The sequence below is a fragment of the Indicator indicator genome, chromosome 1 (genome assembly GCF_027791375.1).
Source record: "Indicator indicator isolate 239-I01 chromosome 1, UM_Iind_1.1, whole genome shotgun sequence".
Classification (NCBI taxonomy): Eukaryota; Metazoa; Chordata; class Aves; order Piciformes; family Indicatoridae; genus Indicator; species Indicator indicator.
The window spans coordinates 56,270,174-56,296,719 of record NC_072010.1 but is presented as its reverse complement, the minus strand read 5'-3'; the positions used below and the strand labels follow the sequence as shown (position 1 = coordinate 56,296,719).

Sequence of the window (26,546 nt, the reverse complement as noted above, 5' to 3'; positions counted from 1 at the left end):
TGCCTGAGGCTCTGTTCATGGAAAATGAGGTGGCAAAAAATGTCATCATTTCAGGAGAAGACTGTAGAGTTACAAACACCACACAGTGTCTTTCTAAATTAAAAAAAAAACACAACACCAAAACCAAACACAATCATGGCAAATGATGGAGAAGTCTGAATGGTAGATCTACTAAAACTTAACTATTGCTCTGAAGTGTGGCCAGTAGGCTTAAGGTTAAAGATCCAAAAGCAAGTTGTCAAGTATTTTGGAAGATTGCCTTTCAGGGTAGCTCAAGCCAGCAGGCAGGAGGGATGCCTGTTCTGTTTTTTCATGTTATTAGATTTTCAAATTTTCAATATACTGAAATTTATTCTGTAGATCAATAGGGCCTTGTGATGAGCCTAAATACATTTCTGGGAATGCTGAGTTAAATCCTTCTACAGAAGTGGGGAAGACAGAAGGGTATGACTTTTCAATATGTGGATAAAGCAAGAGAGAACTCCTTCTGATTCTCTGTGGTTATGAAAAGAAAGGACTCTCCCCCAGCTTTCCCTTTGTGCAGGGGTAGATTTGAGATGTGAAGAATTAGAGAGGCTAGTAAGGGCTGGACCTTGGATGGCTGAAATGAATGTGAACTCTCCTTGAGACTGACTGGGGTCTCTGGCTGGAGTAGGGCTTTGGTAGCAGAGTGCTGGAGGAAATGCTTGACTATGTGCTGTGAAGCAGAGGTGTGTCCTGTGGTTGTGGGTTTGGGGTGCATGCTGAGTGCAGTGACTGCAAGGAAGACATTTCTGCTGCAGACACATTTCTTCCTGTCAGATGTCCATCCTTTTGGAGGTGACCTCATTGCTCTCTACAGCTTCCTGAGAAGGGGAAGTGAAGAAGGTGGTGCTAATCTCCTCTCCCTGGAATCTAGTGATAGGATGCATGGTGACAGTTGAAAGCTGTGCCAGGGGAGCTTTAGACTGGATATTAGGCAGCATATGTTTTCCATATGTGTCAAACGTCGGAAGAGCCTTCCTAGAGAGGTGGCCGATACCTCAAGCCTGTCAGTGTGTAAGCGGCTTTTGGACGATGCCCGTAACAACATGATTTAACTTTTGGTCAGCCCTTTGGACTAGATGATTTTTGTAAATTCCTTCCAACTGGAGTGTTCTATGCTATGCTGCATTAGCTATGTCTGCTAAGATAGGGGTCGTGCATATTTTGTTGTATCAGTTTTGTTATTTTGTTATATGTTGGAAAAGCAAACAAGCTTTTTGGCAAAACAACTAACATAAAGATCTACATAAAAATAAGAGTATGAAATTTGTGAGGGTCCTGGTAGTGCACACCAACATTGTTGATGTTTGCATAGAAGCAAACCTATGTGCAGATGAGAGCTGAAGTTCATTGCAAGTTCCTAGGAGGTGAATGGAGGACATTATTAAGGGAGGAAACTGAATGATGTGGAAAGGGGCCAAAGAAGGACTGATGAGATGGCTAGGGGCTATAGCACATGATCTACAAGAAGAGATTGAAGGAGCTGGGCTTGTTTAATGCTGTGAAGACAAGACAAAGGGAGACTCCAATAGTGGCCTATTAATTACTTAATCATAGAGTAACTGTTGAGGTTGGAAGAGACCTTTGAGATCACCAAGTCCAACCACTCACCTAGAGTTCACAACCCTACCACTGCTGCTAAGCCACTACCACTAAACCACATCTCTCAGTACCACATTCATGTGTCTTCCAAACACCTCCAGGGATGGTGACCCCACCACCTTCCTGGGCAGCCTGTTCCAGTGCCTGGAAACCCTTTCTGTCAATAACTTTTTCCTAATATCCAACTTGAACCTCCCCTGGTACAACACAAGGAATAGTCACAAAAATACCAGAACCAGGGGAAGAGTACAGTCATGAAACACATTGCCCGGAGAGGTCATAGATTGATTGTTCATCTTAAATGACACAGGTGATGTTGGTGATAGCCCTGCACTGAGAAGAAAGTTGGAGTAGAGATGATAATCACCAGAGGTCCCTTGTGAACAACATTTCTTTGAGTCTATGTCTTTGATACAAGGTATAGAAGAATGGGCTCTATGGTCAACTATGTATTGTGTGAATGTTCTTGGAGAGTTATGTATCTAGGAATGTCCAGGAAACTGAAGCCTGTGTAGAAGGGCCTGAAAAGCCAGGTAGGTATAAACATGGAACGTGACAGTGAAGCAAAGGCTGAAATATTAAGAAATGGTAACAGGAAAAGAAGGTTTTTGGAGAGGAGTAGTAAAGATGAGCAAGGGATTAAGGATAATTTTATATATGGAGGAAAAGGATGCATATGCCTGGGGACAGCGTTTGAAACAACTGAGCAGGACCAGAGAAATGGAACATACTGAGTTGGGGGAAGTACTAGGAACTGTAATGAGACAGGGAGATAGGCAGCCTTTAAAGAAAAGTGTTTGAGAGCAGGACGGCAAAGTAGACTATGTATGCAGGCTGTAAGATGCTTCATGGGGATGAAGTGTTTGGAAACAGTGCAGCAAGGCATGAACAACAGGCAGATGGGGTGAGGTTTTAGGGTAGTGTGGTTGCAAGAGGTGGTGTGGTGCATGGTCATACCAGGCAGATGTGTGATGAAGGAAGGGAACACATGGAAGTGGCACACAAGACGTGTACAGTTGTGTCAGAATGAGAAATGTATATGAAATTGTTTGGCAGGAGATGGGTGTGCAGGGGTTGGGAGTTGCACTGGAGATTGCATGGAGCTACAAGCTGAGGCACGTGAGCATGCAGCAGTGTAGAGCAGATGTACAGAGAAGTGGCAGATGTACCAAATGCTGATGGTGGGGAGGTCACAGATGTCACCACATCTGGGGAGTGTAACATCGTGATAGAGTGAGAAAGGTTTGTAAGTCAGGAGGGACAGGATTGTGGGTTGGGAGGCATGTTGATGCAAGAAGTGAAGTAGTCAATAGGGTACCGTATATAGACTTCTGTGGCGAAGTGAAGGGCATATGGAGAGAGGAAACGTGCGCTGTACAATTGTGGTAACGGTCTATATTCGTGATAGCGTAGCTGAGGATGTATTTGTAGATGTAAGTAACATGTGAAGATGGCAAAGGACACATCGGTACAGCCTACGGCTTTAGGGCAGGAGGCGCGCAGGGGGCCGTGGTAGTGGACTCCTTAGCGTGAGGCTGCTAAGCAAGTGTGGAGGTATTGAGGGAAAGACGACACCGGGATGGGTAGCTGACGGGATTCGTGCCGTACACGGAGCCGAGTCCCCACCGTGGAACACAGGTACTGCATGGGCAGCGTAGCGACTGCCAGCCCGCGGCGGGTCCCTGGGTGCCTCTGACAGCGCAGAGTGATGTGCGGGAGCGGCGGGGCGGGCGAGAGGCGGTGCGGCTGAGTCTTACTCCCGCCTCCCACCCCGTGCAGGCAGCGGCTTCCATAGAGACGCGGAGGACGCTGGTGTGGAGCGGAGCCTACGGGACGGAGTCCGGATATGGTGAGCGCCAGGCAGGGAGGGCGGGCGAGCAGACGGTGAGGCTGAGTGGGTGCTGGCCTGGGTTGAGCCGTGTCTCTCTCTCCCGCAGCCCTTTACCGAGCGCGCCTACTACCCACCGGCGGCTGGGGGAGGCGGCGCCGGGTCGGCGCCGTTTCCCGCCTTCCAGTTCCGCAGCCGCCATGAGGGCCCGGATTGGCGTCGGCTGAGCGCCGTGGACGTGGAGCGGGTGTCGCGGGAGGGGGACGTGGCGGCTCTGCAGGAACACCTGGAGCACGTCACTTTCTGCAGCGCTGAGCGGGAGCGCTGCCCCCACTGCCAGGGCCCTGCCGACTCGCTGCTGCTCAAGCTGCTGCGCCTGGCCCAGCTCTCCACCGAATACCTGCTGCACTCCCAGGAGTACCTCAGCGCCCAGCTCGGCAGCCTGGAGGAGGCTCTGCGAGCGGCCCAGGCCCAGCGCGACCAGCTGAACAAGGAGTTGACCCATCGCCTCCAGGAGATCAAGGCGCTTAAGGAGGAGTGCCGGCGGAGGAAGAAGATGATCAGCACCCAGCAGATGATGCTAGAAGCCAGAGCCAGCTACCACCAGGTGAGAGGAGAGGTCTTGGTAACCCAGTCACTTAAACCTTACCTGCTCTGAGCGTGTCTGGTGGAGCAGCCCCACTGTGCTGGGGCGCTATGGCTTTGCTGGGCAAGAGGCTGGAGCTGGAAGAACCATTGACGCTGTGAAAAAGTGCACTGCTTGCAGGTGGTTCACTTCCCATTTGTGTTTCACAGCTAGCATCACAGACGTTTGGGAGACTGCTGCATTATTTTAAGGAATCTTTTTACTAGCAAGTGCTCTTTATTCTTGGGTTTCTTTTTGACATGTATGAGGTGTCAGATACACATATACATACCAACACTAAACATGTTACTACTTTCTGTTGCTATCTTTCCTTGTCTGTCAGCCAACACACAGGTCAGAAAACACACAGGGCAAGTGCATCAGAACTGCTGTTAAGTAGTAACCTACTTGTCTGCAAGTTGTCGATTTCCTGTGTTAGCTTTCTCTAGGCACAAAGTTTCTGTTTGTGTGTGTGACTCAGAGGTGACTCAGGCATGATGGTAAAGAAGCCCCAGTGAGACAGTTCATCCTTAACTCCACAACAGTCTGTTCCTTTAGGATCTTCCCTAAAAGCATTTAGTACATTGCTGTTCTGACTCTCTGTGTCCTGACGCTCTGTTTTTTGGGGATGAGTTTTTGTGTTCTGGGTGTAGTAGTTTGATTTAAATATTTTTCAGCTTCAACATTTTTCAGTAGATTTCAGGAGTGCAAACTGGAGCTTCAGATGTAGTCTAGAGAGTACACTTCGTGCAGACTAGACATGATTTCAGGCTGGTCCTTTGCCTCTATGTGTTCAAAGTTAAGGGTTTTGATGTTTTGTGGTTTTGTTGCATGGTAGGGTTTTTTATTTAATTATTGGCATACTAGCAGTCTTGATTGTTGTTGAAATTCTCTTTAATTATGTGGTACAAAACCAATGCAAGCTCTCTTGTAGTATGTACAGTATTATCTCATAGCATGATACTCAGCAGGCTGGCAAAATTTTATTTTTTAAGGCATCAACTAAGTTGTCTCAGGTGTTTCTGTAAAGGAAAAGATGCCTTATGCCCTGAGAGGAGAGCTATACATATGGTAGACTTCATGGGAACCTTGTCTCAATGCATTCAAGTGTCAGTCTTAAGGATAAGCTGCTGATGTTTTTTCATTTTAAAAAACATAAATGCAACTTACAAAGCAGTTTGTCTGTCTTGTGTAGCAAAAGAAAAATGATTGCATGCATAATTTTATTTGTAAACTTATATAATTCTCATACTGTGATTGCCAGTGAAATATTACCAAGTTTTCTTGAAATATTTGTAGAATACAGCTGTCTCAGTGGAAGCTGAAGAACACGGTAGTGAACTTGGCTCATCACTACCCTTCTGTTTGGTGGCAATTACAGTAAAGCAGAAATGGAAAGCTATTTCCCATTTGTTAGTTCTAATTTCATATAAACACAGCCCTCCCCCGTTTTTCTCTTGCTGTTAGTAACTTGTTGCTTTTGGAAGTCATTTAGGTTCCCATGGGAAAAGTGAGTTTGGAGGGTGACTTTTAATAGTTCCTGCAGTTCTTATGGTGCGTTCAGGATTCTGAGTGTGAATGGCAGAGATAAACTCTCCCTAGGGTTTGCAAATGCAGGGCAGCAGTGTGATCAGTAAACAATAATTGTGTATTATTTTTCTGTGCCGTGATCTTGACTGATCTGCAGTGCCGGCTAATAAGGTTTTTGTTTGTGTTCCTGAGAGGGTAGTTCAAATTTCATTCCCTTAGAGCTTTGGCTGTTTGGCAAATAACCCTGTAAATGGTTATTTGCTTTTTTCAGTAGAGGCACGCTTTATATCCAATGTAGCCATGCTTTCGAATTCATCTTTAATGCCTTTAATCTGCTACTGATACAAGTTTAACCATGAAATAGTACTATAAAATGGTACTGGTGCCTACAAGTCATAATTTGAAAACTTCATCTGAGTAATACAAATTTAATTTTAAATAATAATTTGTTTTTTGATACTTGCTTCAGAAATCTTATATTATGTTCAGTGTAGGCAGAAAGTGCACCTTGTGTCTAACAGTGTGAAAAGTGGTTTGCAAGAGTAATGTTAAATATTTCAAAACCTAAATATTCCCTGTGTTAATCCTGTCTCCTGCAGTAAGAGCATTTTTACACTACCAGCAAGTCAAACTGACATGAAGTTTGTGCTTGAATGAGCAACATTATTTCACAGCCAATTTCATTCCATAAATCATGTGCAATCTGTTATACTGTGAGCTCCCTCTTGGTTGGTAGCAATGCTTTGCTACCATGCTGTCTCTCTATTTTGGCTTTATATTAGTACTTTTTTGCATTTGTCCAACATAATTTGTCTTAATAATTCATGGCCCTAGTGACCTAACTGTCAGTGGCAGTATTTTAAATATTGGGTGAAATCTGAGAATTTGATTGTGGTGACAAGGTCTTGAATCTGTTAAGTCAGTCTTTTACAGTCAAAGCACACTGATGAGGATAAAGGACTCAGATGAGTATTTGTGCTTTGTTAGAATATATTTCTTTGGAAAAAAAAAACAAGTATAGGAAAGAGATAACAAGCAACCCAACTTAAAGTGATAAAGTGATTATGGGCTTTGATTCACAGTCTTATCAGTGTATCTGTAGCAGTAGCATCTGTCCATGTACTACCCATCTGTTCTTAATATTCTCAACATTAGTGGAATGTACTTCGAAGGCGAACAAAAGAATCTTTTAAAATGGGTAGGATTCAAATTTGACTTAAAATATGGCTACAAGTTCAAGTAAAAAAATAGTAAATTATGGGAGCAGTAATGTAAACAGTTTTGCACTTCAGAAGGGTGCTAGGTAGCATACAAAAGTGCGTACCTTCTTTTGCAAAATTGTGTATTGCATTCTTTAGTTGAGATGTCTGACCATTTTACATATCTGTGGTCCTGCTAGTTGTCACCTTACTACTCAATTATGCATATTCAAATCCATGCTGAGTTTGTTTTTTTTTTTTTTTCTGATTGTATGGTGCTCTCTTTTGCTGTGATACAAAAGTCTTAAGAGTACCTGAGCTACTAATTGGCTGGAGCCAGTGTGTATTTTGCTGTATGGTGTTGTCTTACTTTAGCCTTATACTTCTTTTACCTACCTATATTTATCTCTTAACTGTGGTTTGCATTTGAACTTAAACTTGGTCAGAGTCGTTTTAGTTCAAAGTTTGTACAAGTGCTACTAGCACAGTAGGATTCTTGCCTGTGAGCATCACTAAGATACATTGAAAGACAAATATTTTAATAACTTCACAGAAATTTGGCATTGTGAGAATTTTAGTCATTCTTGTGAAATGGAGTGTTACTGAAGTTGCCTACTTTTGACATCTGGGCATAATGTAATAACCATAAACCGCTATACTTACCAAACAGATATTACTAATAATAACAAGAATGTTTTTATCTGGTTTTTGTAGTGTCAGTTATGTGAAAAGGCATTTATGAGCTATTCCTTTTTACAAAGTCACATGCAAAGGCGTCATCCGGAAGAATCTCAGATTGGTACGTGCTTTAATGTTATAAAAAAAATTTAAGATAATTTTTTTTTTTTAAGTATAATTATAGTGAGGAAGTGCAATCTGTGCTTCTGTGTAACTGGGAAGAACGATTTTCCATGTTCCATTTTTAGGTGGAAGATACCAATTTGTGTGAATGCAAACACTATCACCTGACAAAATGTATTAGACAACATATTTTTCAGTCTCTGCAAAATAATTGACAAAAAAATTGCATCCCATTTACAGTAGTTTTTCAAGTTAACATTTCCACAGAATACTTCAGACAGCAGCAGAGTTCAGAGCACAGTTTCTCTGTAGGCATGTGTTTTATGAAGGTGTGGGTAAAATTAAGAAGTTGTGCTAAGAAAAAAAATAGATTGTGAATATGTATGAATTATCAGTACAGAAGATAATCCAACTCACCTGGAATAGCTCTCCTGAACTAAATCATCTGTAAAACATAGCGAGAAAAAGAAACTGTCAGGAATAATCTAAATTCATGTATCTATGATAACCATGGGTACTACACCACTAATTTATATACTTTTGTCTGTCTTCATTTCAAAATCTTTATTTTGAAAAATATGGCTTTCAATGTTTGTTTCGTTCATCTCTAAATCCTCTCCTTCCAGTTAAGCTGCATGCTTGTTGTTTATTGCTAAGCAAGCAATTGACTTGGCAAGCATTGACAAGTAGCAGTGATTAGAAATAAGTTTGGAAAAAAGAGCATCTGAGAGGAGAAAGACTGGGAAGAATCTAGCAATGTCTGAACTGTAACAGCAGGAAGAATGAGAGAGGTCTGAGTAAATGTCTGAAGAAGCCTTAATATATTGGAAGAAGAAAGAAGCTCTTGTGCGCTTCACACTTGATAAGAATGATAGTGGAAGATGCCGCAGAACCATTTGGACTAGTTATCATATAAAGAATTAGTCTGAAATGGATATATGAGGGAAATTCTCCATGCTGTTATTTTTGAAATAATATTCGGCATTGTGCTCAGATTCACAGATGACAGGATAGTAAAACCTTGGTAAATTCATCAAGTGTTTCAAATTTTAAGTGTTAGAATTTTTGCATATTTTAACATGCTTCATTACAGAGAAATTCCCTCTGATTCATTCCAGGTAATGAGTTCTATTCCACATGGAATCCTTGCAAAAGTTACATACAGTAACTTGAATATAGCATAATTGAATAATTGAGGTTCACTTTGCCCATCAAGTATCCTTTTTTAAGCCTGTGTTGCTTAGCTTCCTTTGAAATTAGGTTATATAATATTTGCAAATACTTCATAAACTATTTCACATGTCACTAATATCAGTATTTTTCGGTCTTTGATGATAATGTTAGCAGTCCAGAGAACATTATGTATTTTAAAGCATCTTTGGAGAATCATGGTAGTGGGAAGGGAAGTGATTTATGAGAGTCACACTTCATGATGATGTTACTGAAACACTATCACATTTCCAGAAATTAAAACAAATATTTTTTACCTGTGTTTTTTATTTCAAACAGAACAAAAGAGGAAAGCAAAGACAGACAAACTGCAGGATGAGATTGATAAACTGAAGGAGCAGTTACAGCTCACCAGGTCCCAGTTGGAGGCTGAACAACAGGCTTATACAGTCCGATTTTCTAAGGTAACATGTTCTAAATAACACGAACCTCTGAAAAGAATTAGTACTTTGTGTTCACTCATTTTGTAACTGGAACAGAACAAAAATGTGTCTACAGCTTGTGTGCCTGGCAGCAATGGTTCTTGGGCATAGAACGTATCTCCCCTCACTCCTCCATAATTTTGAATGTCTGCTTTTGCCTCACTTTTGGTTTAGGTATATTTTATATGAATACTTAGAGAACACTTCTTGTAGCATTTATGTTCCTAAGATAAGTGTGGCTTGTTGAATCAGATGAAATTGCCTTGCTGTGGTGAAACAAGCTATTTTTAATATAATGATACTTTGTGATGATTAAATGTTTCTAATATGACTGATTTTATGTGTACATTATAAAATTAGTAAGGTTTATTCTTTTCATTTCTGTTTAAATACAATCAGGTAATTTACTATGGAAGCAGGAATGGAATTTTTTTAAGGGGAAGGGCTTTGTGATTCGCTAAAGAGCAAATTCTTGGTGTAAGAGACAAGATACTTTCAATGGTTAATTTAGATCTTGATCTTGGTTTTGCAGTTTGCTCTGTATCACATTCAAAAGTAGGACTGTGTGGCTGATAAAATAACCTGTGAAAACCTTGTCTTAATATGTCACCCAATATTCAGAACTTCTTAGTGGAGTTTGAGGCTCTTTTCAGTGATGTCCAATGACATCACTGGACAAGGGGCAGCAGGTGCAAGCTGGAGCATAGGAGGTTCTATGTAAACATAAGGGTGACAGAGCACTGGAACAGACTGCCCAGAGAGGCTGTGGAGCCTCCTCTGGATACATTCAAAACCCAACTGGATGCATTTTGTGTGACCTACTCTAGGGGATCCTGCTCTGGCAGGGGAGCGGGACTAGATGATCTTTCAAGGTGCCTTCTAACCCCTAACGTTCTGTGAATCTTCTCTACTATGTTGTGGTGAGGCAGCAGCTGGACTATTGTGTCAAATTCTGGGCTCCCCAGTTCAAGAGGGCAGGGAACCACAGAAGAGAATCCAGCAGAGGGCTATGAAGAGGATTAGGGGAAGCTGTTTTGGCAGGGCAGTCAGAGTAGATTATCTCTAGATGTCCCTTACAGCCTCTGCTATTCTATGATTCTGTCTAGTCCCTTCTTGTCAAAAAAAGGTATCATATAATTTTAAGTTGTGGAGATGAACTACAAGGATGATCAATGTGTATTTAGAATAACTGAGCATGCAAATAGTTGTCAGTCTGAAAAAAAAAAAGATAACAGCTTGGTATGGATGAAATACTCATGTCTGTAAAGTCACAGGTTACATAGGGTGAATAGGTATCAGTCATTCACTTTCAAGTTCATGACCTGCCATCCATGAAATGAACCTAGCAGGTTCAAATAAAAACAAGAACAAAAAAGTACCTGGCTCTTCATGCAAATTGGAGTAGACCTGTGGAGCTTGTTGGCAAAAGATGTTGCAACTGCTGAAGGTTAAAGCAGCCAAAAGGCACTGCAAGTGTATGTGAGGAGAAATGTATTGAAGTTTACTAGATTTAGAAGAATATATCGAGCTGTGAGGAAGTTCTCAGCTGAAAAGTGGCAGCTTGGAGATTACTAAGGAGAAGTGCTTGTTTGCTTGCCGTGGTGTCCTTTCCTATGGATATGCCTACAGCCTCTGTGAGAAATAGGATGCTGATCTTGGTTGATTTTTTTGGATGATCAATTAAGGGCATTCATGTGTTAGTCAATGAAAAATAATGAACTACGAAAGCTTCTGGAAGTGTGTTTGCTTTGCTTAGCAATGTGTTAGTTTGCTGCCCCAGAAGCCTTAAGAAACTGGTGTTTGTTCTTGGTTTTGATGTCACAGTGTCGCCCATTCAAAATGACTGCTTCCCACACATAGTTGGGGTACTTGAATTAGTATTGCATATGGGGAAAAATAACAAATAATGGTTTTAAAATAATTTCAGGAATGTGAACAGCAAAAATCAAAAGAGGAAGAAATTCTACAATCATTTCATAAATGGAAAGAGGAGGAGAAAGAGAAATTGGCTGATGAAATAGAAAAAGTGAAAGACATGTTTATGAAAGAGCTTAAGGAGTTATCTTCAAGAAATTCAACATTAGAAAATGTAAGTGATTTAAATTTTCCAACATTTTAAGGTATGGATCCCTGACAGTAGATGGTATTGAACTTAACGTTTTTCAAATGTGATGTAGTCACCTTAGAGGTCTTCTTACAAAACTTTAGAAATAATGATTGAATGACAGTCATAATTGTGTATTTGTAAAATTCTGCTAATAAAGTATCAGAATACCTTTTTTTTAACAGCATTGTTTGGAATGAACGAATTACGCCTTCAGCAACTAAGTCAGCTTTTTCTTAATCCCCAGCTTTTCAGTGCCTGTTTATAAATTAGTAAATATTGTTGTAATTGCTGTCTCATAGGCATCCATCAAACTAATATTTTCTTAACTAACATGGAGGGGAGTAACCTCTGCATTGCAGTCCTGACAGCACAAACTGCTTGTTTTCAGTAGATGCTCTGGAAATGCTTTCCAAAGTGTGACTAGAAAGAGAATCGTAAAACTATAAATGGGTCAGAAAACAAATACGTGCAGCATTTCCAGAGCAGCTTACATCTTGTAGCTGCTAGTTCCTGTGTATATTTGGAAGGTATATTTGTGTTAGATGCAGATAGTAATTATTATATGAAATGTGTAAAATGTGAATTGAAAATTGAAGTGACTTAGAAGTGCCTTATGCAGTCTTTCTGTAGTTATTTTTAAAGTAAATTTTGGATTAAATGAGAGTTTTAGGGAAAAAAATATGTATATTCAGGTCTTCATTTTTCCCTCCCTCCTTTTAGCAACTGTTAGAACTACAAAAGTCCAATATGCAGCAAAAATCCAATTTAGGGACACTGACAGACAGCCAAGAATTTACAGAAGAGAAACCTCAGAATTCTCAGGATTATCATAATGTGGTTAAAGTTCTTGAAAAACAGGTAACAGTGTAACTTTTAATGTATTGCTTTTGACAGACTACTTACGTTCTTTTCAATTTTTTATATCTCTGAGTATGATTTTAAATCCGTAAGTAAAATTCTCATCCCTCTCAATGCCCAAAATACCTTGAGTGTGTCAGGTGTAACTTGTGTACTAGGACTGTATCATCTCAGTAGTGCAACTGCTGATGCTGGTGGAAATCTGTTGGACAATCCAAAATCCCAGCTGTAGGCAAAATTGAGCTAGAAGGGTCACTGAGACCAAGGTTAGTGTATTGCTCTGTGACTCACCCCACCACCAAACAAACAGAAAAACCACACACACAAAAAACCCCAAATCCACTTTTTTACTCTTTCTTTTCTTTTTTTTTTCTTTTTTTGGACACTTTTGAAAGATGCATTATTTCATGGTTCTTGGGATATGGAGGCCTTTGTATACTGCTGGTGTGATCCAGAATTTTGGTTACTTCTACTTAAAGATGTGGGAAACTTCGTGAGCTTTACTTTGGGGTTTTTAATTTCATCAAAGAAAATTCAGTTCACTCAAACTTATATATTAATACTGATTTTTACCATAATTACATAAAATACATTGTTAATGAGTGCTTGAAGTGACTTTGGCGGGGGGGGGGGAACCCTGCTCGTACTAGTCTTAGGAACACGCGGGCATGTATCAAAATACTTGTGTATTTCTCACTCATAATCACTGTATGTACAAAATCAAGGAGCAAATAGATAGTTTCTAGAGTGATTTATGTTAAGAAAGCCACACTCAGATGTGTAAGATATGCTGAGGATTGGTCTAGCTATTAAATACGGGGTTATTCAAGTTTCCTATAATCAATAACATTTTCTGTATTTATGGCTTATTTACAAAAATAAAGCTGTACATTTTGAACCAAATGTTACTGTGGTGTTGGAATTAATATTGATTTCTTCTATGCAGGAAAGCAAGTGGACGTCTAGAATGCAGGCCTTTGCTCATGCACACGAGAAAGAAAAGTCTGAGGTAAATTACACAGTAAACCAATTAAAATAAAAGGAGACTTTTTTCTTATTTTTGTACCCTGTCAGTAGTTCTTGATATGCTGTAATACCTCTGTTGGATTAGAAATCTAATCTATGTATCAAGAGTTTATAGGAGTATGCACTCATAATTGGGTTTATTATCTCTATATTTTTGTTATGCAAGGATATCAGTTAAGGCCAGGGTTGAAATGGGATTTATCACTTAGGAATCTGACAGACACCTGAGACTGTATCTGTCTTTTGCAGAGTTTACAGATAATTCTGTGAGCACTGTATTATGCAGTGTTACCTGTGTTACGTGGATGTGCTGGATGGTTGAAATGTAATTGTCAACATGTAGCTTTCATCTGCCCTGTACCTTTAGCTACCATGGACCTATGGCACGTGTCTCAAATCTTTTTTTTCCACTTTCTGTCATTTCTGTGCTGCTTATTGTCTTGTAGCTTTCTAACGCAGAATCTGTTCAGCTTTTCCAGGAAAAAAAAACACCATGGCATTTTATTTTGCATCAGTTTATGTATTTTACTATAAAGCTTTTCTTCCTCAGATTTCTTTTTTTTAAATGTCTGCATTTCTTTTTAATCTCTTTCCTGCTTTGTTTCTCTTGCTTCTTTTCTTTTCATTTTCCTTTCATCCATGTGACCATGTAAGAACTGTGCAGATCATAGTGTTCTGACCAATGCTTCTCCTCCTCTGGCAAGAAAGCAATGGGGAGGAACCGTGGAACATTCCCCAAAAAGGATGTAGTTAATGATACACCCACATACAATGCAAGAATAGAATAAGGGAGGAGTAATGTAAGTATGACTTTTGGGATGGTACACCTGAAATATTGTTCCCTTTATTCTGCATTCTGAGATAATGCATCAGGTTCATCATGCAAATTCACATCTCGTCTCCTTAAAATACCATTATTTGACTTTACAACTGTAACATTTTTATAGAGTTACATTCTTTTTCTGCAACCTTACTTTTAGTCAATCTTAGCAGCATGTGTTTGTATGTCCCTTTCTTTGTATTGAGATTTAGGTAGTCTTCCTTGTGTAAATAAAAAGTGATCCAGACACCTGTTTGTAGTAGACACAAGTTCCAATGAAATTGCAGGAGGCATTTAAGGTTTTGATAGAAAAAAATGTTAGCATTTTTAAGCACGACACTCTGTGTTTAAACTTCGTAGCATTAAAATATTTTATATAATACTAATATGAAGTTACTTTTCCTCTGATTGCTTTCTAGCTGCAGTTGCAGATTCAAAAATTTAAATCATTGAGGGAAGACCAGAGTAAAAAAACCAGCTTTTACAGGAGGAAAGCAGAAGAATTCGGGCAGAAACTTCAAGAGCAAAGTGATCTGATTATTGCTCTGAGGAAGCAGGTCTGTTTTCTGAAGCACTCTCTTTCAGAGAATGTAGGGCACAGAAATATTTTTTCTAGTATTTGGTGTATCTCTGGTTGCCTATTTAATATTCTGAGTTTTATTGCTGTACTATTTTTGTTACACTTTGAAAACTATGTGGATGAATAAGATTAGATCTGGAAGAGAAACACAGGAGTGTAAACCAGGAATTAGAACACAGTTTAGTAGGAGTGGCTTAAAAATCCAGATGTGGTTGTCTCACTGTACACCGCACTGGTGCAGCCCCATTTGGAGTACCATGTGTAGTTTTGGGTGCCTCAATACAAGAAGAACATTAAGCTATTAAGAGTGTGTGCAGAGGAGGTGACCAAGATGGTGAAAGGCCTCAAGGGCAAGATTTAGGAATAGTGACTGAAGTCACTTGGTTTGTTCATCTTGGGGATGAGAAGACTAAGGGGTGGCCTCATAATAATCTACAGCTTCCTCAAGTGGGGCAGTGAAGAAGGAAGTGTTGATCTGCTCCCTGTGGTGACCAGTGACAGCACATGAGAAAATGGAATGAAGCGGTGTAAGAGGAAGTTCAGATTGGATCAAAGGCTCTTCACTGAGAGGGTGGCTGGTCTCTGGAACAGGCTTCCCAGGGACATGGTCACAGCACCAAGCTGTCAGAGTTCAAGGAACTTCTGGATTTCACTCTGTTATATGGCTTAGTTTTAGGTAGCCCTGGAGGAGGAAGGAGTTGGACTTTATGATCCTTAAGGGTTCCTTTCAACTTGAGAAAGTCTGTGATTTTATGGAGTTAATTGTTTGGAAATGGATTGTTTCCTCTTTAAAATAGGCTTTTGTTAAAACATAACTATAGATTTCCTCGAGGTGATTGGTCTGTAAATATCTGGATGGTCTGAAGCTTAGACTATGGCATGATTATGTGCTCCTTACAACCTGTTCCCCTATTAGGTAGTGCATTCTTTATAAATCAACATCTGATTTTACCCTTTTTTCTTCTGATTAACATTAAACCTATAAATGTTTTTACTTCTCCACCTTGGCAAATTTGATATCTGAAACAATAGAGAACTTAATCTGAGACAAATTTCTTGTAGTAAAGGGATGTTTTTTACAGCAAGCCTATATGACTGCAAATGTAAAATAGGTTGGGAGGGATCTGAGATTGGTGTTTTTCAAATACAGTTGTGAAAATCTACATTCTCAGTCCCTGGAAACACTCTTGTGGAATCCAAACTCTGTGGACAATGAATTGGAACATTACGGGCTATAACCAAACTGATAAATAGAAGAGGACCAGGGTTGGTGTTTTGTGCCAGCTCCAGCTAACATTGAGTGTCTGTCTATATAGTTTGAGCTTAGCGTCTGTTTTGGGAACTAGAGTGCAGAACACAGTTTGTATCGTTAATACAGGATTCACAACTTTCCTGTTTTCTTTTGATTGAGTTACAGCCAGCTTGTTTTCCTGTACTCTCTCAGATTTGTTTGGTGCATGTCTTGGGTGTAGAGCAGACAGGAGAACAGTTCATACATTTAAAATCAGCATGTAATTTAAGCGTTTCTGGATTGGCACCAGACTGGCAAACTGAACACAAATTGCTGAAGCATCAGGTATTGAAACAGTAAGTACTGAAGTAGCCCATAAGCCCACTCTTATTTCACTTTATGGCTTGTAATAACAAGTTGTACAAAGCATGAGTTCACATAAGTCAACAAACAGAAATAAGTCTTCATCATTCTTCCAGCATGAATGAAATGTATGCTAGCTGTAGCATAGAGTTCTGTAAAAGTAGTGTTTTCCTCCCGAATCATAATAATTTGTTACAGGATAGCACTGAAACTAGGTATTTTGTATGAAATGTGCATTTCTAGATACTGAGTATTTACATTTCATGTATCTGTCTTTTCTCTTACAGTTAGAATTGTCCACAAGATCAGTTGCAAGTGTTAAACCACATGACGGTAAGTACAATCTGTTAAGAGAAAGCATGTTTTGTTTCTGATTTCAGCAGCTTGACTGAAACAAATACACATATAAACATAAACTTTACTTAGTGAATATCAAATCAGTACTGGCAATCTATTTCACAGGATGCCTACCTGTTTCCGTGCCAAGTTCGTATTTAGCAGCTGTAAGGACTTCTACTATAAAAAAGCTGATTCCTTGAGTAGTGAAGAGATTGAAATAAAGCAACTCTATTTTATGTTATGTAAACAAGTTCTGACTTTGCTTTATGAAGTGCCATTTTAATTGTTCCTGACTGTCCTTAGGCTGCAGAGGGAAAATATACTGAAAGATACTGATTTTGTCTCTTAAGATACAGATACTCAAAGAATTTTAAGAACTCTGGTATTTGTTGTCTGCAGTGCTTTAACATCTAAAGTCCATTACAACTAGCTAGACCTGATAATAGTGTTTTAGGTTGCAATCCTGCATCACAAACACCCGTATAGTTGATGCTGTAGTTGCAGTGACTTGAATTTATTATAATAGATAATGACAGCTGAATTAATTCTAATCCCAGTTTGCAAACCATCTTGCTCTCTTAGCAAGACATTGGCTTGGACTGAATTTAACAACAGGGAGTAGGTTAGTTTGAGGAGAGCATAGTAACAGTGTGGCTATGTGGCTTTTCAGCTGGAGATAACTGGTGATATTCAACCACACTGAAGCGCAGGCAAGTGTAACACCATGGCACACAGGTGAATGTGCTCCTAGGCCCCAAACTGATTGGAGGAAAACAGAATTGAGGTGGTAATTCACTCCTAGGCTATGCTCTGTATGTGATAGGGGTATGGTTTGTGCTAAGTGATTGGAAATGTGGATAGAGCAGATCCTTTTGGGGGAATACAGTCCTTGATGGGGCTGGACTTGACCAAAAGCTTTGGGCCACGGCTTCTTTCCTGGGAGAGTTGGGGCTGTTCAGTCTGGAGAGGAGAAGGCTCTGAGGAGTCCTTATTGTGGACTTAAAGGGGCCTACAAGAAAGCTGGAGGGGGACATTTTAGGGTGTCAAGTAGTGATAGGACTAGGGCGAATGGAGCAAAACTAGAAGTGGGTAGATTCAGACTGGATGTTAGGAATAAGCTCTTCACCATGAGGGTGGTGAGACACTGGAACAGGTTGCCCAGGGAGGTGGTAGATGCCCTATCCCTGGAATTTTTTAAGGCCAGGCTGGATGTGGCTTGGGGCAACCTGACCTGAGCAACCTGTGAGGTGTCCCTGCCCATGGCAGGGGGATTGGAACTAGGTGATCCTTGAGGTCCCTTCCAGCCCTGATAATTCTATGATTCTGTGATTCCCTGGGAAACAAAGCAGTGTGCAGACATGACTGGAGAGATGATCACATTCTAGTTTAGTGATGATTTAGTTACTAGTTTATTTTCCTGCTTCTAGAAGTATTAAAAGTTTTAAGGATATATAGAGACATATTTGTATCTTGTGAAGGACCATTGTTTACTTTGTAAATTATTCCTTTGGGGGTTTTCCCCATTAAAGTCCAAAATTGTGTAATATGTAAATATGATTAAATATTGTTACATTTAAGAATCTTTACATATCTGTTACTGCTTATTATAATACATTTATGTTAGTTATTACTTTTATGCTGTTGTAGTGAGCACTACTGTAGAGCATCTTGAAGAATCTAAACCAAGCCCACCAGTAATGCATGGTAAGTTTTTTGGGTTTTTTGTTTTTTTGGTAGGTCGAGATCCAGGTCTTTCAACTCTAACACACTGTCTTCTGAAGTGTATTGCTTGTGAAATCATAGCTGTAAGAGTAGTTATTTTGGGAGAAAGTAATTTAACTTGCTTTACTGTATGCCAGCAGTGAGAATTCCTATGGAGTAATTGTAAAGATAGTACATCATCATCATCATAATAATAATAAATGAAAACCAGAAGAAAATAATTTGAGAATTATTTCCTAGCCTGTGTGTAGTATTTAAGCACTTAAAGGTAAGTGAAGAAATCTTTTTTTCTAGAAAAAATGCTTATCTGGTATATGCATATACTGGACAGGTACATGCACGTACCAGAATTTGCATAGGGAATTTTGTGGAGGTGTTTGTTTTATAACTCTTGAAATATTTTATTTTTCATGTGATTTCAAGTGGCAGAAGGAAAAATACAGAAGTAACAATCAAAATAAACAGTCATTCCCACCTAGATAGTTCTTCCAGAGTATATTTGTGGTTACATATAGATCATTATTTTAACTTGTGGAATTGTGATATTGTTTAGAAATGGGGGGGAAAGGGAGGAAATTTTCTTTACATTGTTTTGTACTTTGTGAAAGTAGGTTTTATTTCTCAGTATGCAAAGTAATGGAGAATATTGTTACCATGCCAATATTCTGTGAACAATTAATTCTTTTATTTTCATTTTAAGTAGCAAAGTAATGAAAAAACAACTTTGAGCAAGTAAAATATTTAAATGATAGAACTCAGTTTATTAATATGAAGTATTGAAGTATAATTAAATAATGGGAGTTTATTATTATTTCTCTTAGCTGTAAAACAAGTTAGAGGAAGATGAAGTGGAATTTGTCTAAGAAAATTCCAAGAAATTCCAAATTCCAAAAGCTGAGAAAAGGCAAATGGGGAGAAGGGGCCAGTATGCAACAAAAGGTTTTGATAACTTGATGAGGAATGAAGAAATGATGAATGTGGAGTGTTAATCTAAAAATATTTGTTGTGACAAGAATTATTAAACAAAGCAAAATAGATTTTATTTATTAATTTGTTCGAATAATACAGAGATTTAATTTTAACTTACACAAGGTTAGTAGTTCATTGCTTGAAGGTTTTAAAGTGAAACTACATAGATGAAATGTTGAGTGCAGAAAAGTAGTAATATATTAAGTATTGATTATTAGTAATAATATTAGTCTCATTCTTTTCCATTCAAACCAGCTTCATTGCACCATTCAGTGCTGGTTCTGGTTAAGAGATCTCACAACAAGTAGCTTATCTATTGCCCTTTGTTTAAGAAATTAGTTTTATGAAGAATAATGCTGCTATTACTTGACCAAGCTTGTGAAGTATTGCTTTCTTAGAGCATTTACTTCCATTGTACTGAGGAGGAAGACAGTTCTGTGGACATTAATATTTTCTGTACACTGATAATTTAAATCAGCTCATTCTGATTTCTTGCTGTTCCAAATAGGAAGTTTGTGACACCTTGTGAAACTTCTCAAGATATAAAAGGCTGTTCCTGCCATTTGATACACAAAAAAAAAATCACTATCACTTTATTATGAAACCTCAAAGAAGATGTTTCCTTCAAATTCCTTTGCTGATGATTATTTTATTTATCTCTGCAGGTCTCTCTGTCTGTTCCCTTTCTTCCCTTCTGGAGTTTTCTTAAACTTATCTTACTTAATTTCTGGATATAAAGGTTAGCAGAAGTTGTAGTGCCTTTCACAGCATTTTTAGGCCTCCTCAAGGGATTGACTTGCCTTCTGAATTAAGACATAATTGCTGTATCTTATGCCACTATAAAAATGAAAGCACTTGCTGATACCGTCTGTATTCAAATTTATTTAGCACAGAGCATTTCTGAAATCAAGAGAGCTATAGTTTTCCTACCAAACAATTGCCTGTATGTGGAATATATTCCTTTTTTTTTTTCTGTTTGAAAAAAAAAATCTGGAAAAGGCTTTCTAATGTGAAATTAAGCATGCTTTTTAAAGTTGTTTGGAAGTTTTTGCCTCCTAATACATATTCTGCACATCTGAAATCTTACTCACTTATTTCTTGCAAGAGCCAGTAGTGTGCCTTCAGTGCCATTCTGGCTGGTCATTCTTCTGTCTGTTTCTGAGGTAGCTGTAGGGCTTTGTGCAGATATTAACTAAGGTCTTATTTTCAAAGATTAATTCTGTAAAGGCAACAGATATGTTACAATTACTATTTTTTGAATTGTATTTCAAAATCAGGCTTTGGCTTCTGTATTACTCTTAAATGTTGGTAGTTATTCAGTATTTAATCTTTGTTAGGTCAGTAATATATTAGATGGAATTGAAGACTGTGGTTAAAAAGCAAAGATATTTCCCATTAAAACCGATGTCTCAAACTTCAAACATGGTGTGGACTAAGACCCAGCTATAATTAGAGACATAGCTGAAGCACATGAGGAACATTCAGTTGAAGTAGTCTTTCTAGACAGTTAACAGAGAAAAGGGGCACCTTCAGAGTCTGGTTCAGCTGATCTAAAATCTGAATTGCTCTTTGAAGTTGCCTGTGTCTCTTCGTTGACTGTAGAAGGAGTCTGAGATGACTAGGCTCCTAACTTAGAGGCCTCAGGTAAGTGTCAAAACTGTATCATGTTTAAGAATATTGATTTTAAATTAATATTTATGCTGCTTATGTGCAGTATATGGCTTTCCATTGATTAGTTAGGAGAAAAATGTATGAAGTTTATTGATTCAAAGATGATGGTCAAAATTACAGGTAGCACAGATAAAGTCTGGCAGCTCTTTGGAAGTGAAAATTAAGTATAGATTGAAGGAGTATATAATGACTATAGCCATGGCTTACATTACTTACATCTTTAAGAAATACAGCAATTTTCAGCACAGAAATTTTATATTTTATCTTTGGTTTCAATATTGCAAATATGAAATGTTTACTGTGGCTGATCACTATGGATAAGATAGTTGTAACACTTTCACATTTTGCAGTAAGTAGGCATGGTTTCTCCTTTACATGTTTGCCAGAAGACTGCTTCTTCAGTATTACTATCAGAATATTGGATTTTGTCAAAGTAGTAGATAAGAACAGACAAATAATATATAGTATGCTTGAAGTACAGTCTGAATTTTGCATTATTGTTAAATGTATTTTCCTATCCCACCTTCAATTATTATTTAAAACAGGTATTGAATCATTCATCAAAATGTGCCAGGCACGTAGTTTTTCAGTAGTGTAATTATCCACCGAAGAAATTAAGGCAACATGTACTTTTGAAACACACCTCATCTACTTCTCCACATAATACCTGGCAGAAGAGATATTCTGGAAGATGTGAGGTGACAGACACATCATCGTGGAGATCATCTTAAGGTTGCTGGTCTTAATGATAGCTAGTGTTACATGGCTAGGTTCAGGACAGTGAGATATAAATTTAACCAGCCTCTGTTAAGACTGACGTTGGAGGCTGACGTTTAGTTACGTTCGAGCATGACAGGAAAGGTAGGCTACATTTGAGACTGAGGGTGGCTGATGACATTCAGGGGAAGATGTGTCTAGAATTTGCCCCTGGGCTAGCTGTAGGATTTAGCAATAATACTCTTTGATTAGGGTCAGGTGTGGGACTCTTGGGGACAACCAAGTGAATTAGCTTTGGAGTTAAGGTAGTTCATGCCAGCAGAAGTTGATGCATGGCAGGGTCTGCAAAGGGCTGATATCACCCAGAGGCATCTGGTTATTGCTGAACAGGATTTTACAGGGGTCACTGACCTGGGCTTAGGGTTAGACAGGCATCAGTTGTAAAAGATAGTTATGATTGACTTAAGAAGGATCACTTAAGGTAGCAGCAGCAGCGGCGGCCAACTGAATAGGTTTCAGTTTGAAGTTGAAGCTTATGGCTTATTTTATAGCCAAGAAAGGAGCGGAGATGAGTGAAAGCCAGGGTTCAGATTGTGTCACTGAACAAAATATAACTGAGGTTGCATCTTACCCACAAGACTAATGTAATTTCCAATTCTACCAGTACATTGGTAGTTCAACGAAGCTGATCTGCTGAAGCACAACATAGCTTCTGCCTTGCTTCAGTCCTCCTGGGATCTACTTCCAGTAAGGCAAGAATGCAATTTCAGTGTTCAGCTGGACTGGGGACCTGAGAAGTGACTATGAGTAAGTAATTTATTTCTAGATGGGAGTCCAAAAAAGAAGGTAGCAGTCTATGTAGGTTTAACACTCAGGCTAGGTTGAAAGCTGGGAGTAAGATCCTGGCCAGCAAATCCCAATGTTGAAGATGCTGATGTAGAGCAGTGCTGTAGAGTCAGATGACCTTAGATTTAGGGCTGATAATTGACAGAAAGATAACTGGCTCCTATTTACGTCAGAAGTTGTAGTGAATACTTGTTTAAGGCTAACATTGGCTGGTGGATTGGTGAGATTTTGGGAAAAAAAGTTGGATGAACTAGAGGAGGTTACAGTAATTCAGAGCAGTTAGGATTTCATTCTGCATCAGCAGCATTGTTTTAGATTTGAAGTTAGCAAAAACTGCTGTGTACAGGTTTGAGGTCTAGTTGGGTAGCCAGACTTAAATGATTCCTAAAAGTAAGCTTGGTAATATTCAGCTACTGCTGATTTCAAGGACATGCAATAAGGTAAGAGCTAAGAGGTCTAATCAGATGGCTAGATGTGCATCTCTGGTAAACATAAGGATAGAGCTCCTTAAGGGGAATGATCTCCATACCTGTCTATAAACCAGAGGGGTAGTGAACCAAGCCAGTGTCTCTTACATTTGAGTCCAATGTGATGTTTAATAAGTACCTCTTAGAATGTGTACAGTGTAAAGAGCAAGAGAAGGCCCACTTACGTTGGAGAAGTTGGTGCTGATGTTGCACTGCCTCATGTACTCAATCCCTTCTGTCATCGACAGACAACAGTATTGCATGTACCAATAGCACATTTTGGGGTTGCTCTTGCAACTATTCTTTTTCTAACTTTGTATGTTTCTAGTATACTGAAGAAGTGATGCATATACCATTATGCCAGATCAACAGGTTTTATCAAGCCGGAGTTATGGAGACTGGGCTTTTCATCTTAACTTACTTGAAAAGGGCTTGTGGAGAGATGAGTCAGCTCCTTTAAGCAAATTACATTTGAGTAAAGTACAGGTAAAACATATATAGATTAAATCCAATTGCACAGCAGCTGGCTTACTGTCAGTAGGTCCAGCCAAGAAAATTGGAGACCTCATGCCCATACAGCTGAATTAAATCATTAAATCCCTCTACAACATCTCAACGTGTGCTTCTGTCTCTGTTCTCCAAAACAGGTTCACTGGAGACTTTAGTAAGGATCCCAAACTGTTCCTGAACATTGTTTTGGAGAATGTTAGTTGGTACAGGGCAACAGCACCAACAGCAGTAGTGTGAAGGATCATGGTGTAATGCCCAGAAATGCTCTGGCCACTATTAAATTTTACAGCCTTAGAGACTGAAAGACCAGAAGCCTACTCATGTCTCACTGAGTTTTGCTTTAAAGTTTCCATGAAATACGTTGACATTTGCATCTTGTTAGCAACTTCTGATGGTGTAATACGCATATTTTTAGAACTTCTTATTTGGTAAAATTTATACAGGAGCAAATTTTAAGTATGGTAACCTGCTTGGAGAAGCTGGTGAGAGGCTGAATATATACAAGTATGGAGTATGAATATGTACGTATACAAGTATGGAAAACATGGAGAGAGCAGCTCCCATACTTAAGCATTTACACCACAAGTTTTAGTCCCCCTCACATGGGGAATGTTGGAGATGTGACAGTGTCACATTTATCTGAGTGCTCATTTCATTGTGGTTACCCATCAAAGTGCACCCATGTTCGTATCTCATTGTACGAGAAGTGCTGAAGAGGAGGCATCATTACTGCAGTGTTACTTCCTTACCTCCTACCCATGCAGTGTAACAATCATTTATAGGACCAAAGGTTTCTTGTGAAGCCTGGGGCAAGTGTTATGATGTTGGCCTAAAATATCGGCCAATAAATTGTTGTCTTCTGTTCTGCCAGTAGTTGAGTGTTAAAAGTATAGTTGGCATATCTCTGGTTTTATCATAAACCCCAGAAGAAACTCAGGTTCTGATTTTCAATGAAATAATTTTTGGAAGCGGAATATTAACATTTTAAAGACCTGCATTTTTATTAATCTACATGTAAGCATTTTCATGCATTTCTTGTATCTGAAGTCTGTAAACCTGTAAATAAACTGTACTCTGGCTTCATTTATATAAATCACATTGTACCTGATAGCCTGTAGAATGATAATTTCAGTGTGTCTAGGAAACTGTTTTCTGCAGAGGACAGTTCAAGATTTCTTTAAAGCACGGTAATACTGAATTTCACTGTATTGGAGTAATTGAAGATTTTTTAAAAATTGGTTTTAAAGGAAATTATCCATATATATATATGTATATATACACACACACACACAAAATTTCTCTTATGCCTTACGTGTATGGACTTGATACTTCATAATTATTTGGAATAATGAGTTGACATTTTTTTCCATGCTTCTGAGAATTTCTATGTCTGCCCATTTCACTTGTCTTTTGTAACTTTTAGCATCAAACTGCACATATTTTAAAGCAAATTTTAAAATTAAAATGTTTCTTACAAGAAAGGGAATGACAGTATTTATTAATTTACTTCATCCTGGATAGTAGTGTCATTGTAGACACCTGGCCTCTTCCCGAAGGGCAAAGGTTTTTCTGTAGCTGTGATGTGTCAGCCAGCCCTGTACTGATGTCTTAAAACTCTGATATATCTAAGGTGGCACTAGACATCCATGTCTGGGCAACTGAGTCCCTCCTGAAATGACTATTGTGTTAGGATCTCCACCACAAAATGTGCCACCAAGGCAGTGAAGAGACGCACTGCATTGGGTTTGTGATTGTTAAGCAGGTTGTCATCAATCAGGAAAGTTGACATCATAGAATTGTTTCAGTGTGTTTCTTGTTGCCTAACTTTCCCCCTCTGGACCTTGACCTTCTTCTGTCCTGTTTGTCTGGTGTTCCTGTTCTTCCTTGTTATTAGAGCAGGCACCCTTGGTGCATATGCTGGAACCCATAGAGGAGCTTTCAGAAGAGGAAAAAGGTAATGGTTGATTTAGCTCAAAGTATAGTGGCATGTGTTTCATGAAAACAGAAAGTAATTATTATTTGATACCTAGGGTATTTTTTATTGTGTGTCATTATGTTTATGTGATTTGGGTGGGAACATTTCTTGTTGGTGTTAGTCTCCTGTTTACTAGTGGTGTTTGTAAATACTGTTACTATTAGTTCTTTATCAAAGTGCACTGTTGTTACGAAAATATGGCTGACTCTCTACAGCAGGCATATTGCATATGGCTAAAAGCATTTGAGCTAAACCAAGCAAAAATATCTACTAGGGAGTACTCCCTTACTAGGAGATTTTTGGTGCTGATGCCGTTAAGATGTGCTTAATCCCTTTTCAAACTCCAAAGATAAGATGCCGTTAAGATGTGCTTAATCCCTTTTCAAACTCTGTAGAAGAGAATAGGGAATTCGGATAGAAGAAGGAAGTTGGTGGAGGTTGAAGCTGCCTACTTTCATAAATGCACCAAAGATACTTTTGCAAGTACTGTAAGTTATACCTACCTCTGAGCAGTCACAGCTCCAGCCAGGGCTGTGCAATTCTGAATGAAATTACATAGTCCAGTGTTGCCAGCTGCTCTTCTGCTTCATCTGTGGAAAACTTGGAGAAGGCCACACTTACAATGACAGAACAGAAAGCAGTGGTTTATCTTACAGTATTCTTATTGTTGAAGAAGGCTAAAAGTACTTTAGATGAAACACCAAATAGCTGAATATCAACATAATCTGTACTGTGGGCAAAAATCAAAATCAATCTTGAACCTTACAGCCAATGACTTTAACTTTTGAAGCAATGGTGCTGTTTTGAAAATAAAATTGTTTAAATACCATCTGTGTGTGAAAGGTTTCTCCAGGGAAAATCCAGTGACTCAACAATCTGAAATAGACTGCTCACATTTTTGCCGTTCTTGCTCTTTCTGCTATTTCCCTTGCTTGCCGTCTTCTCTCTTGATGGATTGTCTTTGATTCTTCTCCTGTGCCTAAAGGCATGGCCTGCAGTACAAAAGAGAAAGAAAGAATGCAGTCTGAAAAGATAGACCAAGATTTTTTTGTTTTCAGTGGCAGCCATTTGGAAGGGAGAGTGT

The 26,546-nt window shown here is 38.9% G+C and overlaps 1 protein-coding gene across 1 annotated transcript in view; it reads left to right on the top strand.

The window, feature by feature from the left end:
• Positions 1-2,978: 2,978 nt before the first annotated feature.
• DZIP1 (DAZ interacting zinc finger protein 1) overlaps positions 2,979-26,546 on the top strand; it is a 33,866-nt gene continuing 10,298 nt past the window's right edge. The window contains exons 1-12 of the mRNA XM_054380697.1: positions 2,979-3,059; positions 3,214-3,510; positions 3,564-4,061; positions 7,523-7,607; positions 9,119-9,243; positions 11,189-11,350; positions 12,089-12,226; positions 13,173-13,235; positions 14,492-14,629; positions 16,534-16,579; positions 18,233-18,289; positions 25,382-25,441. Coding sequence (XP_054236672.1) covers positions 2,979-3,059; positions 3,214-3,510; positions 3,564-4,061; positions 7,523-7,607; positions 9,119-9,243; positions 11,189-11,350; positions 12,089-12,226; positions 13,173-13,235; positions 14,492-14,629; positions 16,534-16,579; positions 18,233-18,289; positions 25,382-25,441 — 1,750 coding nt within the window. The remainder of the gene's footprint in view (positions 3,060-3,213; positions 3,511-3,563; positions 4,062-7,522; positions 7,608-9,118; positions 9,244-11,188; positions 11,351-12,088; positions 12,227-13,172; positions 13,236-14,491; positions 14,630-16,533; positions 16,580-18,232; positions 18,290-25,381; positions 25,442-26,546) is intronic.